Genomic DNA, 16,841 nt, shown 5'->3' with positions numbered 1-16,841 from the left:
CATTTTTATTCTTCTGGAAATTTCTTTCTCGCGATAAAGGTCCCCTGTGAGTCATTGACCTACATAAACGTACCCCTGTACAGTCTATAGAGGCTCCCTGACGATCCTGATTTCTTGTTCCTTTGGCAGGCTATTGAACATTATTTTTTGCCTTCCGCTTATTAACATTCATCCCAACTCTTACACTTTCTCGGTTAAGGCCCTCATTCATTTGTTGCAATGCATCCCCAGCGTTGTTCTCGTCCTCAGTCACGTGTACATTAGAGCGGCGAAATGTGTATTGTACACGAAACACGCACCTGAAGTTTTTATGCGACGAAGGCGCCTGCGTGCATTAACCATGTCGAGCTTGATAAGTTCTTTGTGTGTCCCAGAAATTTATTACAAGTCTCTCACTAACATTACCCGCGACCGACGTATGTTCAGGAAGGGCTTTTGTTCTGTGTCAAGTGTTCGAGATCCCACACTGGAAGCACCTAGAACGCGCGAACGTTCAATTACCGAATTGCAGCACAAAATGCTCGAACATTCGGCAAGAAGAAATAATACTACTAAAGTATTCTAGCGCTTCAAAATTTTATATCCAGAGTGTTCTTTAAAGTATTCTCCGCGACCGTTAGAACGGGCCAGTCTGAGCTGTAACTGTGTAGTACTGTTTACTTTGCAATGCGTGATAGAACACATCAATATATATATATATATTCACTCTCTGTTCAGCTTTTTTCTAAAACATGCTTCTAAGTTTGAGAACTACATTACTACAACTAGATCACTAAAAACTGAACTGTAAGCTATCTCACTTTAAACGTAATTTCATGGCTTCTTTTTGTGCAACCTTGCTTTAGAAATCCCGAAATATTTTTAGATCACTTACTTCTTAGAAACAGTTTCAACAATTCGTATTTATATATTAAATTACATACTAGAATACCGTTACCTTACGTCAGAAATATCACTTACAGATAAATTGTCTTATATTTTACTGGCTTATTCTCCAAAGCAAGAGTCATATATTGGTTAGCAACGTAAAGGCTTTAAAACAATTTTCAACGTTGATCAAACACTGCACCTTCCGGAGCTCTCGACGTGAGTAGATTCAATTACATTGGCAAGTGAGCAGGAAGTGCTATTAGACTTGTTACATTTAGGCTGTCCTCATACATACCTCGAGTCGTTCCACGCACCGATGTTTGGTGAGGACACAGTGAAGAAAGATGACAGCCACTCCGAACTTTTCCAGTTGGTCCCTGCCCACCGGATGGCCTTCGGACAGACGCACTGCAACTTTTTCGAAATCGCACTCGCTAATTTCAGCCGTCATTACGTGTAGCAGCTCATTCAATCCTGGTGCAAGGTTCAGGAGGTGGCACCTCTGGTTAGAGCTCAAAGTGCAATCTACAGGAAGCGAGACCACACTGCGGGCGATGATGGATTTCACCTTCATAAGCTCGGCAGCGAGTAAAGCTGTGCTCGGCAGATCTGGGCGAATACGCTTCATTTGTGCAGCGTATTCCAGGGCAGCTAGCAGAATTGCAGGGGACGCCATACTATCCTGCGGAAATTAACAACGACATATGGGCATTTGGAGGATTAAATCGATAAGCTTATTGTTTGGGCATCGCCTTGCCGAAATCATGACTAAGTCGTAAAACATGACCTAATACACAGACTGAATGCTGGGCGTGTTGGTATTCCGTACTCAAGAAAGAATGGCGCGAAAAAATGAAAAAAGGATGAGAAAGAGAAACACCAAAAAGTGCAGACTAGCAACAGTAGTTTATTGTGAAAACCACCTGCATATGTATCCTGGGAGAAAAACGTGTAAAAGCTTAAAGATTAGTGGGTAAATAATCAATCTCTGGTTCATGCAGGCTCATCGACGGCCTCGCGGCGCGCAAGTCACCGGATTTATGAATAAAGAATGCTTCAGCAATCTCCCTCGCTGTCCGAGTCTTGACAACACCTTGGTTTCCTTCATGAACGGTTTGCACTAGCATTTTTTGCAATGTAAGCCATTATTAGACAAGTGTTTTCGCATACCAACCCCATTAAAGTGCCGCTACTGAGGCCGCAATTTAGACCAGCATTCACTGCAGAATTTTAGAACACAATAAATACTAAGTCATTGCAGCGGGACCACTGTACCCGCAACATGCTCTATAGGACTTACTTCTAATAAAAAAAATAAGGAAAGTGTGCACTCGGACGCGCAAAGCTTAGGTACAGCGAAGTTTACTAACTGCTACTGCTAGGTATGAACTTGGTTTCTGCTAGGTCTTAACTTGGTTTAACCGAACTACGCATGTAGGAAGGTATTCTCGAGCGATGAATTTCAGAGGTACGTTCCCTTTCGCGACATTTCGCGTGACTAGCGCTGGACGTGTCGGCGCCTACGAGCGAGAGCGTTCCTGGCATGCCACAAACGCAGGCAGGCTAACCAAGGTTGGCACAGTGCCAAGAACGCTGCTGCTTGCCGACGCCGAACGCGTTTAAGGCTAGCCGCTCGATATCACTCGGCCAGGTTCACTGTGTCTTGAGCTTTGCACGGGCTAGTGCAAGCTTAAATTTCGTGTTCTTTTTTTGCTCCTGGCTCAGCGCGCCGCGGAGAGAAGAGAGGCAGGGGTCGGGAAAGCAGAGAGCTGGCGAGGAGGAGACTGCGTGCGGTCTCCTCCTCCTTCTCCTCCGGGTTGCCATGACTACCACGGCTACGCACCACAAATTACGGCTGACTTAAACCGCTTCGCTGTTAAAAATCTGAAGGCCCCCTTGCATTTTAACCGCGCCTGGAGTTTGGAGCTGGGGCAAATTATCAGTCCGTAGAGAAGTACCACCTGCAGTTGAGAGCACAACGAATGTGTTTCCACAATTACTGAGCTCTACAGTCCTTAATGGGACTTCCTGAATATGGCCTTGTGATGTTGACATTGTGTGACGTTTTGCTGTTGATGACTTACCGCGAGGTTATCAGTGTTACAACGTTATCGCTAACCCCCCCCCCCCAAAAAAAAAAAAAAAAAAAGTCGCAGTTTCGGCCGAAAGGCGAGGCATCGATTGTGATAGCAAATTTAGTGGAAAGCTATACGAAGTAAGGATAGTAGCTTTATCGGCGGTATAAACTTGTAAACAAGAGCATACTAACTAAATGAACAAGCATAGTGTCGCCCGTGCACAAGCAAACATGAACACCTCTTGCTCGATCACCACGGAAACTCTTTGTCAAAACGCTGAAGTGAGGAAGCGCGGCATCAGCGGCGAACGAATTGACCTTCCGGCCTCCTCTTGAAACAACGCGAACTAAGCAGCGAAAACACACCGCATGGCTGACTTTGTCCCCGTCGTAGATGGCATTGAACATAGAGCCGCCCGGGCCGCCCAGAGTAGAACGCGCTGACCTCTCTACCCTCCCGCAGCAGCCTATCGCGCGAAGGAAGGCGGTGAGCTTCCTCCCCGCTTTCCTCCTATTCGTGCGTGAGATTGAGCCGCGATCGCCAGCTTACCCTGGCACGCTTTCACTCGTACATACAGCATACGGCGCGCGGCGACGATTTTATCGCCCCTGAACTTTATGCGGAACCTCACGGCGACGGCGACGGCGACGGCAGAAATACGCCTAAAATGCCCGCTTTTTATCAATCTTTTCGTCAATTCATGCGCTCTTGTCAATTGAAGGGGTTTTGCGAATACAAGCAGGTTCAAAAGCATAGGATATGTTGATTCCGCAACCAAGTCCAATATCAGCTCTACTTTGGCTTGCAGCAACCGTACATTTCTGTGTTGGCCGCCAAGTTAACTACACGTAGCACATTTGGAATCAATACGCTGCCCCTCACCACAAGCTAACAAATATTTTTTGTTCTATATCCCGCATACCATGAACTACTGAAAATGCATGTGACGAGAGTGTTGGCTACTATCATTTTGAGAGAAAGGACATTCAGTTTTATTCGTGCGCGCAAACTCATACACTAAATAGTTACGTTATTTAGTATCATTTCTGGCAGTGTGATTTTTTTCATCTTTACTATAGCGAGACAACGTATAGTTTAGCGAGCGCGTGTATGTTGCCGTGTGAGTGTCTGTGTGTGCTTGTGCCTTTGTGTGCCTGGCCTATGTGAAACAAAACTGTCTAACTTATCACAGGAAAAAGTTGACATATAACTTGCTTTGGCGCATTACTTTTTGGAGCACCCTACAGCTAGCACAAACATGACGCGTTCGGCTTACTGGGAGTAGATGGCATGCTTAAAAAGTACAATGCTTCATAGCAGCTAGATGACACAGCGGTTGCATGCGTGCGCATATGAGAAATGTCATACGAATTACGTCACCGGCGGTATTATAAGAATGAATTGGCTGTCCGCCGTTTATGCAGCAATTGCAGGTTCAAGCTGAAAAAAAAAAACAGCGAGCGTATTTTTTACTTCCAAAAGGCCCACCGAACCTCTCACCACGGTTGGGGTGTACTGCCTTCAATACTGTGATCACCAGAGCTATCAGGCCACAAAAATATTTTTATCTACGCTCTGGTGTCTTCAAATGCTACAGATCACGCAATAGTGGTGACACTCTTTGTGGTGTATAGCATCGAAACATTGGCAAAACGCCAAGTCGAGTTGAAACCAAACCAGGTGCTGCAATAATTCAGCTGCGTGATTGCACAGTAAACTCAGCGATGTGAAATCATGTGAAGTGCAAAATCTCAGCAAACTGGTGCTTTCGCACATCACATCATTATGAGTACCACAGTCAAAAGTGAAAATTACGACCGCGGTCTTTTTTCAAGGCCTGCAATGCCGTAACTGTGCTCAAGAGCCCGGGTGACTGAGTCATCATTGATGACTCAAAAGGGTTTGGGTGCGAGCTAGTTCGTAGGGATCATTCATTTGCTGTGCATTGGTACGAGCATTCATTCGTTCATGCTCGTCCCGTGTTCTCCTTTCTTCGTGTTTTGTTTGGAGCTGTTTTAAAATGAATCATCATTGATGGTTGAATATGGTCCGCGCGTGCCCATGGAAAAGTATGCAAGTGCCATGCATCAGGTTTCTTTTGATCGACTTTTGCATAAAACTAATGTGTTTTCAGACACTTCTCAAACACTTAAACTGCCTGTCTTCATAAGAACCAGCTAATTGTTTAGTCGGTGTCGGATTGCGCGCACAGGAGTAGCATAAAAGTTCAGCCATTGATGGTTGCGGAGGAAAATATTTTTGGCGGGTATCGTCGACTTATTGCTGATGCGCGTATGAGGCAACATAGAGGCGTCATTGCTGTATAAACGCTGCGATTGGCGCTGATGTGAAAACCGCGCGACGAGCGGCTACTGCAACACGTAGATTTCAACGAGACGCCTAAATGCTCAAATTTATGCATAAGCGTGGTTCGCCATTTCTCGTCCCAGCGCTGCCTCCTTTTCCGTCGTTTGTTTGCGTGGATTTGGCATACGTAGCTTCCTAAATGAATTTCAAAAAAATTTAATTCGATCCTGTGGTCCGATTATCCAATCCAATTCAGGGTCATGCCATGGCAATGTGCTCCGCATTAATTTCGGCCACCTGGGGTTCTTAACGTGATAAAACTGTAGTGCACACAAAGAAATGACTATATGCAGTTTTTTAACCGAAATAAACTGATCTGTGAGTCAGCGCTTGTTCTTTAACTTCCTCTCTCCTTTGTGCTTTGTGCGCGTTACAGTTTTACCATAATAAAAAGTTGGCAGATCCCACGCCCTGTGGGAATCGATGTTATGCGAAGCAGTGTGCGCGGAGCCTACCAAGGTAACGAAACGGCCATAAGAGCACCAAGACGTAGGCGGCTGTTTCATGACCTACAAGACACGCTTGTCATGACATTCATGTCTTGACTCCTCAGGAGTCCCTTTAGCTACGCCTAAGAGACCTTAAGGCGAAAGCATTAGTCATGCTTCTGAATATGACTTGCACCATTATCCTTTTGTGTTTCCTTCACTTAGTACCCACGTCCGAACCCATTTCAGTGGTTTTTGAGTGTTATTCACATTGCGCTGGCTCATTGTCATTTTAGGCGGCAGTTTCATTACCTACATGAGAGGTATTCATGTCATGACCTATAATTTATGTCCGTGATACACTCTTATCATACTATGCCAATTTTGGTAGATAACAAGTTAACAAAACGACCATTAGAGCACCCCAGATGTAGGCGGCTAGATAGACACTCTCAAAGTGGCAAATGTTCCCCAAGAAATACTTCGCATTTAATAACCAAGCGGCCTATCTTCAGTTCCCCGACTTGCATTCCTTCCCCATCAGAATCCGGCCGCGGCGTTCGTGTTTGAGACTGCACCCTGATGCTCAGCAGCGCAACGCCATTGACGATGGGCCACCGTCATGGGTCCTAAATGCATGAGCGCTGCTGAACACACGAAATAAAGTTCCCATGAGATCTATGCATAGTTGCATATTAACGTATACTTCGAACGTCCTTTTCCTCATGGCGCCAGCGTATAGTTGTGGCTTCAATGAGGTGTGGAAATTTCAAGATTAGGGTCAAATTACATAAAAGCCAGCGTAAGTAACCAAAATAATGAATTTGGGTTCATCTGGGTACTGTTTATTAAACGTTTATGGTTGCAGACCGCGGTCCGCTTATTTCACGTTGCCACACGTGCAAGAAAAGTAGTAGTAGAGAAGTGACTTGAGGTCAAACGCAGCAGGCTCAACGCGGCACAGTAGCTCGGAGCGGAAGCTGCACTTATATAAACTGAAATGTTGAGTTCAGTGGGCTGGACGAAGGGATCACTCTTGTGTAGCGACTTCGATCACCCTTGTGTTAAAACAGTCCCTGTTTCTTTGGCCTCGGGTTTAAGAGTGGCATGTGCAACGTGTCTCCAGCTAGAAGGGATATCCCGTCATCCATCGCTTCTTCTACTCTAGCGCATTGTTGTATGACGTGGTTTGCCGGAGTATTAATTTTCAGAACTAGATGTCACAGGTTAGATACCAGTTCCTTCTTTTCTTTCCAGGGTTCCTTGCTGTGGTGATACCGTGACCATTAACGCTCGAACGTTTTAAATATCTTGGGGTCTACTTTTCAGAAAATTAGACCTAGAATTGACATATTGAATATCTAACCTTAATGTCATCAAGGATGATCGACCTCATTAAACCTAATTTTCATAAAGCCCCCCAAAGTGTAAAAGAGCAGCTTTACAACACAAATGTTCGCATAATACTCGAGTAGGCTTGCGCTCCTTGGGATCCTCAAACCTCTTGTCTTATAGACAAATTGGAACGCATTCAAAACCGTGCTGCCAGGTTTGTTTCTGGAAAAGAAATTTTCCGCAGCAGTATTACACGAAATAAAGAAACCTTGGTTGGCAAAAACTAGCACAACGCCGCTTAGCAACGAAATTATAATTTTTTCCTCGAATTTACTCTCGTCTCAAGGGAATAAACAAAAAACTTCTACATTTTCAAGCCCCATTTCATTTCTTTGCGATGTGATGCCTTTAGACATGACATATCGCTCTATTGCCCTGACAAGTTGCATAGGCAAAGTAATGGAAAAGAACATCCTTACAAGCATATACTGGTACCTTGAACGCCACAATATATACCCTGACTCCATGACAGGCTTTCACCGAGGCAGGTCCTCAATAGACAATGTTATTGACCTCACAGCGTACATATAACAAAAATGCCTCAAGCGCATGTCAGTGGCGCTCTTTCTTGATGTGAATGGGGCGAGCGACAATGTCAGACATGAAGCGATCCTCGATTCATTGGAGGCTGTTGGAATCTGTGACCGCATGTTTCTGTTAATCCGAGACTATTTGACCAGAAGGACCTTTGTGCAGATGGCCCCCCTGCCAACATACATACATAGAGTGGCATCCCGCAGGGCGGGGTATTGAGCCCTATTTTCTTTACCCTAACTATGATTGGCCTTGCTGAACTATTACTCATGACAATTCACCTATCAATCGACGCTGACGATATTTGTCTTTGGTCGTCTGCGGTGACTCGTCTTCAAGTGCGTGCAAGAATTCAGTGGGCAGCCACGCGAACTTGTTCGTATCTCCGAAAACAAGGCCTTAGTATGTCCATCAAAAAATGCGTGCTCATAAGGTTTACGCGCAAACCCATGACACCGCACCTAGTTTCAATGACCAGGCTATCGCATACCAAAGGTATCACCGCTTCTTAGGTGTGAATATTGACAGGGACCCTTCATGGAGCCCCCAGTGCATCCACCTGAAGCGGAGACTAATTTCGGTTGTACATATAATAAAGTTCTTATGCGGAAAAAGCTGGGGCACGTGGGTGCGGTTCATGCTGGAGTTGTACAGAACACTGTTTCTGGGATTTTTACGGTACAGCTTGTCAGTTTTGGCGAACACATGCAAAACAAATATTCGCACCATCTAAAGTTTGCAAGGCCAGGCTCTACGGACATGTCTTGGACTAGCACTTTGCGCCTCGATGCATGCAACAATCATGATTGCTAGACTACTTGGTTCCAACATACATCACGGTTGACAACCTCAGAGCACACATTCGACACCTGTGTCGCGTACCCAGTCACTTCATTGCTGCTTTGCCGGCACAACGACCTCAAGCCACAGCAGCACGACCTGTTACAGCTGTGCTGTCTACGACAGTCACAAGTACACCTCACGTTTCAGGAATTACGAAGATCTGTAATTCCACAGTGGCTCTACGACGGTTGACATTGTCATTACTGAACGACGCATATGAAGAAAGAACGCAGATTTACACCGATGGAATGTGTCTCAGTCACCTGCTCCGCAGGCGCTTTTATGAACCCGGCCTTACAAGTCACAAGGAAGTTCAAAGTGTCCCACATAACGAGCTCTACGGCTACAGAACTTGCTGCCCTACGTGTTGTTGATTACATCGTAGAAGCATCACTTCGAAAGTGGGTCATTTTTTGTGACTCTAAGGCAGCCCTTCAGAGTCTGCCGCGGCAGCATTACGACGCAATACCCATGAACAACTGGTGTTTCAGACCAGAGAGGTTCTCGCACAAGCCCCGATGAATGGACATGACATCTTTCAATGGCTGCCGGGGCACTGTGGCATCGTCGGTAATGACCTTGCTGATCATGCCGCCCGGTCAGCCCATAAGGAAACACTGATAGTCCTTACACCCTTATCAAGGAAAGACGCTGCGAGGGGTCTTCGTTTACTCGCTCAAACCAAGACTAAAACTTCATGGAACTGACCAATTTTCTCGAACTGTCGTCTCCACTGGCTGGATCATAAACTGAAGCTGCAGCTTCCCCCGCCGTGATGCATCTTTAATTTGCCGCCTCTGGTTAGGGGTGGCTTTTCCGAAAGCCTACTCATTCCTTATGGGCGCGTCTGACACACCAATCTGTGACTCGTGCAACTGTGATGAGACGATAGAGCAAGTGTGTTTTTGTAATCGTTATGACATTGAACTTGACGTTCTTCGGAGTCTGATAAACCGTTTATACAGCAGACCGTTTTCAGAGACAGATTTTTGGACCATGGCCACACGCGTCGCAGGCTTACAAAGCGACGCGGGCGTTCCTAAAGTTCCTGAAGTTGACTGGCCTCAGTGACCGATTGTCAAGTGTTGGACAACCACACGTGTTCATATTGAGAGTACTTTCTTCCCTCTCTCTCCTTTCTTTTCATCCCTTTAAACCGGTTGCCCCGTGTAGGATAGAAAACCGGACCTGCGTCTGGTTGACCCCTCTGCCTTTTTTTTTCTTCTTTTTCCTCCTCCTCCTGTGATCACGAGTTTAAAGTTCTTGAAACACGCTGTCGCACTGTTTCCCTTAAATCATTCTCCCCGCTTAAGTCAATGCAGTGGAATAAAATTTCTAAGAGCATTGCTGAATGTAAAACATGCTCCGAGTTTGTCACTTTTATCGTCTAACCTGCCGTAGGCGTGTTTATCGCGCTTCTTGCGATAATCAAACCATCCATTTCTTTTCTAGGATGTGAATGCGCCTGTGAGCCTGTAATGCAGTGATTTGGGCTTGTTGGTATGACATCGTGAGGCTTATAGCGCATGAAAAAGACAAGGGCGAAGGAAGAGGTGGAATAGGAATAGAATAGCGCCTGTGTGTGGAATAGAAACGGTGGAATAGAATAGAATAGAAGAGGTGGAATAGAAAAGGAATAGCGCCTGTGTGTGTCACCTCTTCCTTCGTCCTTGTCCTTTTCATGGGCTATAAGCCTCACCTGTGAGCCTGTTGCTACGCTTTTACAGCGGAGCTGTATATGGCCAGTTTCCAGCGGATCGATGAGCGTAGACCAAGAACCGTGGGCCGATCCCAAAGATAGTGCAATACCGGGCCGACCCGCGGCGGAGGTGAAGCAGGCTTCAAGAATTCCGATAACTTACCAAAATAAGTTTATTATCTTGATATCTAATAACCAAATACAACGCGCGTGAGATATTAAGCTGATAAGAAAATATACTACACTTTCACCAGCATCGGCCATGTCTACGTTTCCACCCATAGATGTGCACGCCATCCCGCATACTCAAAACAGTGCCTACCAATCTGACTGTCTTCTATCTCTTCGTAGGCTGCTTCCTCAGTTCTACTCTGACTGTGAAATCGGTAGGTCGCGTGTTGTACGGTCTGAAGAAGACAGCCTGCCTACCACAGAAAAAGGAATCGGCGCGGTGGCAGGAGACTACCGACGAAGAGAGGGCCGCGGACGCCAAGCGTAAGCGTGCTGCGCGCCAGGACCGCCAGACGGAAAGAAATTTGAAGCGTCCATGGGGCGTCGATCTCGCAAACATGGAACGTTTCACCGGAGCTACGGTCAATCACCACATACGCAGCTTCGCTGGTCATCCCGTTCGCAGAGTGGAATGGCACTGAATTTTTGCTCCTCTCCTTTTCGCGTTCTTTCTGATGTTGGGTTTTTGATTTGATGCGTGCTTTTTTTGAAAGAACTCATTTCTTGCTTACGTTTTTTTTCCGCTGCAGATGCCCCCACCCCCTGTAATAATGCCCTTGTGGCGCTGCAGGTACTCAAATAAATACGTAAATAAATAAATAGATAGATAGTTAGATAGATAGAAAGATAAATAGATAAACGACAAACAATTTATTTGCATGGCTCACAAAAGATAGCCGGTTGATAAAATTAGGAGCCTTCCTTCATGTAGTTGTCGAATACGTTGCTATCGCTATCAACGCATTGCCTTTCGGGCGAAACTGCAACTTCTTTTTTTCTTTATGCATGCAACTAAATAACGAAAAGAAAATGTATGTTTAAGCTTCGCTGATTAGATTCAGGCAGTCGAAAACCAGTCGGCATATTTTGTAACGCTTATTTTCATTTTGTATTTTTATGACACCTTCCATTGGCTCCCACGAAGCTGCGCCTTTGGTATCACCTGTATCAGTCACTTTGCTACACGACTGATAAATGAAATTGAACTAGAAGAAGGCAAACATAAGACAACAATTTATTCCGGGTTTAGAAAATTGGTTACGTGTGTACTTTCCCCCTTCTTGTTTTTGGTTCTTCCATCATTTGTTTCTTTATACCGACCAGATTTATTCTAAATTTCTGCTGACGAAACTAATCGCTAACGCTGTCCACTTCCAGATTATTTGTGTATCATTGGAGCAACGGTGGTTATCCTTTGTTATTTTCCATAAATCTGCTATTATGCGAAATATGTTCACTAACTGCTAAGTCGGTTTGAAGGTGTCATCGATCGCATGTTCTTTTTTTATATGTTCTCATTTCTTAAATATCCGCTATGCATTAATTAAGCCAATCTTGTGTCAGACGCTACTACGCAGGCACTATTCATTACCGAAATATATATGCTTGTCAAACTTGCGTTCCTCAGGAGACGTGGGGTTGCTCTTGTTATCAGCAGCAATTGAAATGCTAGGATTTTAGCTGCCAGAACCACTTATCCGATTATGACGCACGCCGCAGTGAGGGACCCGGTAATATTTTAACCACATGGGGTTCGTTTTTGTTCACCCAGTGCGCCAGTATATGAGCGTTCGTGCATTCCGCCCGCATCGAAATGCAGCCGCCGTGGCATGTATCGAACCTGCAAGTGCGTGTACACACAGCGCAATGCCATATAGCCACTGGCCTACCACGGGGGGAACATGGTTATAACGGCGCATGTTAAGACGGGACACGGAAAGAATGCACGGAGGACAATCGCCGTTATAACCAGGGTACATCAAGCCAGCAACCAACTAGCACATCTAAGTCTCTTAATTTCTACTACGGCGGGTTTCTTGTAGGCATGAATAGCCAACACTGTACTTAAAAAGAATTAGCGTCTCCCGCCTTGTTAAAAACATGGTATCATTAACTCATGTTCACTAGGCTTTCGTAGTTCGCAATGACAGATACGACTCCGGAAGTACGTTTCAGATTACCGCAAAAATTGTTGCCGCTCGCTTTTCATGATCCCACAGTAGTGGCATAAAATTTGTGGCAAGAGACGCTTTCTGTGGTGTTTATTGCCGCACAGCGCTAACCTGACCAAACATGGCAAACGCAATGTTCCAAGTGTAACATGAACAGTCCGCCGGTCATGAGCCCTATCTTCACTCGCCTTCGATGCGCTGCGTGAGCACGATTTCCAACAACATTCTTTCTTTGCTGTAAAGCTTTTGACACGCGTATTTTGTCGGACGATTTCCCGCAAAATTTGCAGCCATCAATTTTGAAAAACTTGAATAAGACGTTTTGTTTAGTCAAGAAAATAGACAGACAAATATCGACCTTACCTGTCAAACGCCTATGGGAGAGGCGGCCAGCACTTCAGACCCCACCGTTGTCAGCGAAAAACAGCTCTAGCCTACTCAAAGGCGAGAGAGCCCAAAGCTTCCTGTCTAGCAGAGTCGCACCTTCAAGCAAACCATTAACTGCAGTATTGTGGGCAATTTGAAAGGGCAGAAGCGCGTGTTAGATTGCGCTGAAACAAAGTTGGAGCGAAACACAGCGGCCACCACCGAAAACAGTGTGGAAAGGGTGCAGCTGCTACATTAGCCGGTGGCACTCCCATCCGACTCGTGTGCAGCTGGCTGTGATAACACGTTGATAAGTCAGAAAGACTGGTAATGCGTTCGACTGTAGCGCTAAATGTCGTTTTTGTGACAATGCCCATTGCCAATGACAATGCGAATTTGAGCAGCGTAAACGGAAATGAGGGAGGGTTGGTCGGTCGTGGCTAACGTTTAAATGATACCGACGCGACCGCGTACACTCAGAAACCGCTCGGAGGGAGCCCCACGTGACCCCTCTTTACATGAACTCGCTTCAGGCGAGCCTAAACAAAGGCGACAGGCAGCGTTGCCATGACACATCAACACGTTTTGACAGAGATTCAGGGCTTCCGGTGCCCTCGACCCTCTGCAACAGCTATATTTCACAGATCACGTTGGCATGACACTGCACAGTGCTTTTATTTGCCTTGTCTACTGTAACATTCCCGATGCCGGCACGTAAGAAAACTGACTTGTCAGTGGTTCCGCGAAAGTCTCAGCGCTGGCTGGTCTGACCCGTCGGCGTTTAAATGCGCACTGCAAATACGTCGGGCAGGGTCAACCTACCCCATGCATTTCGGCTGGCGCAGCGCGACTCGATGCTTTCTCAACGTGACCCGATGGTGCTCACTTCAACTCGACAGGCCGATTACAACCCGAAAAGTCGACTCGACCCACTTCCGTGAAGTTCACGCAAACGTCCTGGTGACAGCTGCCGACGTGACTTACTATTAACAAAGAAAGACTGGAGTGTCATTGGTCAACTTAACAACGCTTTGCTTTTCCCTTTGTTTTCGACGGCGGCCGCTTCACTTCGTCCATAGTTGCGCTTGAGGCTACCGAATACGCTCTGCTGCGTTCCCTTTCTTATTGGTTGTGATAGGGCTATAGTACACCCGCTACCGTATTGGCAGGCTCCCTGCATTGGCAGTACTAAGGCTTAAGAGTTATAAGGCTTACAAGTGTGCAATTTGTCGCAGAAAATTGAGAATTGCTCGTCATGGCGCCCCACCATTTGGCAGGTAGGGTCTAGAAATGGCGTGGAAAGGCGCGAGCACCAAGACGAGGGATGCCAATTCGCGTCCCCAACTTTAACCACGGCGGGCCCAATACAAGTACGAATGAAGCGCAATTGGCAGATTACAGTGTAGGAATTCCACTAGCTGTATCATAAGTTGAGCACGTAAGCTTCTTAATGTCTGCATAAATGTCACTGTTCTGCATTCTAGCCTGTGCGTCAAAACCTGTGTGCGTCAAAACCTGTGTGCGTGCTCACACAGGTTTTGACGCACGCCACTGCGACTGCGCTCCCGTTGAAGGCTACCCGTTCTCAGCTGAACCGGAGCCCAACAGAACCGATATCTTTCCTGGCATCTTGAAATAAAACCCAAACTGGGACGCTTTTTTGGTACAGTTCCAAAGCAAATAGATCACAGAATGAGCAATGGTGGTCGTTTCTCATTTTCTACGGCTGTGCACACCACTTCTCTGACATGAGTGGACAACGCATCTTGCGTTAATATGGTTCGAGTGCTCAGCGCTGCCTTGAAAACAGTAATTTAGCTCCTCACTGTAATCTCATTGGCTCACTCAACTATGAAATTTGAAAGTTGGCCATGTCATCCCTACTTGTTTATAAATTTTCTCACTTTTGTATACGCTTCCAGTTCATTCAAAGTTGCACCCCGTTGGCCACGTGCAATCTTGTAGGCTTCATTTTGTGAGTGTGTGGTTTCATGAGGCGTTTAATCTCATCTGTGGAGCGACGTAAGTACTACGTGTCCCAGTGCGCGCTGCGCGAACAAAACATCCGTGTCGTCTGCAGTTCTCGCCACTCACCTGCTTCACCATGCTGCTATATTTGAGCGTCACTGTACGCATGTTGGGTGGGCATTGTTGAGAACGCGCCTTGCCAATGCTGCGCCTTCGTGGCAGATACTGTTTGTGCTTAGGGCATCTCCTGAGCAGATGTGGAAATTTATAATCAAGAAAGGGCGCGATAGATGGAGTAGCCCACCATGGTATAGAAGTTCCATAAGGCGGGACAAAGTTCCTCAGAAAGACTGGCCAATGTTTCAATAGGGGGACCTATCTTTGTCAAAGGCGGTCTTGTCATCCTCGGTGGGTTAGTTTTAAAGGGTTAGTAGGGTCATGTCACGTGCAGTTGTTGTCAGCCGCGGCTGCATTTAAAGGAAGATACTAAAAAAAATGAGCGCTGCCATGTCGCATTTCGAGGCATTGTTGCGGGAGGGGCGGTGTTGAAAACGACAAGAGGGGAGCGGGGGCAGCTGGTTTGGGGAGCGGCAGGAGAAAGAAAAAAGACATGATTTTTCTTTCATATCAGTCTGAAACAAAAAACAGGGGGTATATATATATATATATTCTACATAATCTATAACCTTTCAGAGAATAATTGTTTCAAGGTAAAATCATTGCTTTCGGCTTAAGAATTGCCAAGAAAAAAAAACTTATCGGAGTGTTTTATTCAGTTAATGAAGAGCACTTGCATCCGCTGCATGATAAAAAAGTTATCGCACATTGACACTTATTTCAGACGTAAGCTTGAAGTCTCTTGTCGGCAAAAAATACAACGCAGATTTAAATAAATCAAATGCTAAATATCTAACCGAAAGAAAGTGAATTCCCCGTGTCCTTTTCTGTTATCTTCCCACCGTGTTACTCATAATGAATAACACCCAACAATTCTTCATGCCAAGTAAAGTGTTAATTACTTTTTCAGCAGAAGAAAAACAGTGGATACATAGGAAAAGAAAATGTTTGCATTTATTACTGAATGTTACATCGTAAGTGCCTAAGCGCCTGCATTCCGCCCCGAAGTTCCGAGGTGCTCTTGGTGAAAAGCATGTGTGCGACCCTGTCGCCTGCAAAGGACAATAAAAAGCATCACGGACATCTGTTACTGGTGACGACTATGTCTATTATTAGACACAAATTGGACTTGGAGTTTTTGGTCGCCGCAAATAAATCATACGCATAGGTTATCGACAACTTGAGGATACGTCTGACATATTTGGCACTTCTTCCACACCATTGTTGGAGGGAACGTCAACGGCGATATTTGAGTACAATACATACATTTTTTACTGTTCATAACCGAAATAAAAACGCTTAAATGAAAACGTCTGAAAGCCTTTTCCCCCCAATTTTTTCAAGAAATTCGTTTCCTAATTGTTTCGTACACAATTAGGTGGCCTGTTTGAATAAATATAAAAAGATGCTCGAAGAAGGCACAAATCAGTGCAGTAGTAGTAAAACTTTATTATATTCAGAAACCGGACAGGCTCCCACCCCAGTCCCCCAGAGGGGGCAGGGGGTTAAAAAAAATTTGCCGCGTATCTGCGTGCTTCGCTGCAAATGTCGTCGAAAGACGATAGTCTTCTGCCGGCCGTACTACATGAGTTCTGGTCTGATCCGCGGCCACCCGTGATGCTGTTCTCGTACCATTTCCGTCCTGGCATGAAGGTTTGCTTGAACAGATTTCATTTTACCGCATTATTTCATCAAGCGGCCATTTATGTTTTGCCCTGCCTCAGACAGCGCTTCCTTTATGTTGAATCGGCCGCATCTGGCTGGCATTGATAAAATTGAGGAGGCGCTGCGTGAGACATGGACGCCATCTGGCAATACATCGGGAAACATGAGCTTGTGCAGAGGGTTTCCTTCCTCCGTGGCAGTGGGCGCTCGTCGGCGCGCAGTCGGGGAACGTCGTTCGTCGGCGCGCATAGCATGGCATTTTCAGCGCAGCTTAAGAAACTAGGGTCTTTAGAGTTACGTATCTATGTATTTTCTATTAAAAGAACAC

The 16,841-nt window shown here is 45.8% G+C and overlaps 1 protein-coding gene and 1 non-coding gene across 2 annotated transcripts in view; both read right to left on the bottom strand.

The window, feature by feature from the left end:
* LOC119448275 (uncharacterized) overlaps positions 1-12,977 on the bottom strand; it is a 44,742-nt gene extending 31,765 nt beyond the window's left edge. Inside the window, exons 1-2 of the mRNA XM_037711668.2 lie at positions 12,761-12,977; positions 1,166-1,552 (exon numbers count right to left, since the gene is read on the bottom strand). Of these exons, the coding sequence (XP_037567596.2) occupies positions 1,166-1,546 (381 nt within the window). The 5' untranslated portion in view covers positions 1,547-1,552; positions 12,761-12,977. The remainder of the gene's footprint in view (positions 1-1,165; positions 1,553-12,760) is intronic.
* Positions 10,291-10,478, bottom strand: LOC119451167 (U2 spliceosomal RNA). Its single transcript, XR_005191706.1, has one exon. It is a non-coding gene; the product is annotated as a U2 spliceosomal RNA (small nuclear RNA).
* Positions 12,978-16,841: the final 3,864 nt, after the last annotated feature.

The sequence above is a fragment of the Dermacentor silvarum genome, chromosome 4, assembly GCF_013339745.2.
Source record: "Dermacentor silvarum isolate Dsil-2018 chromosome 4, BIME_Dsil_1.4, whole genome shotgun sequence".
Taxonomy (NCBI): domain Eukaryota; kingdom Metazoa; phylum Arthropoda; class Arachnida; order Ixodida; family Ixodidae; genus Dermacentor; species Dermacentor silvarum.
The sequence above is the reverse complement of the archived record's forward strand: the minus strand, read 5'-3'. Positions and strand labels throughout refer to the sequence as shown.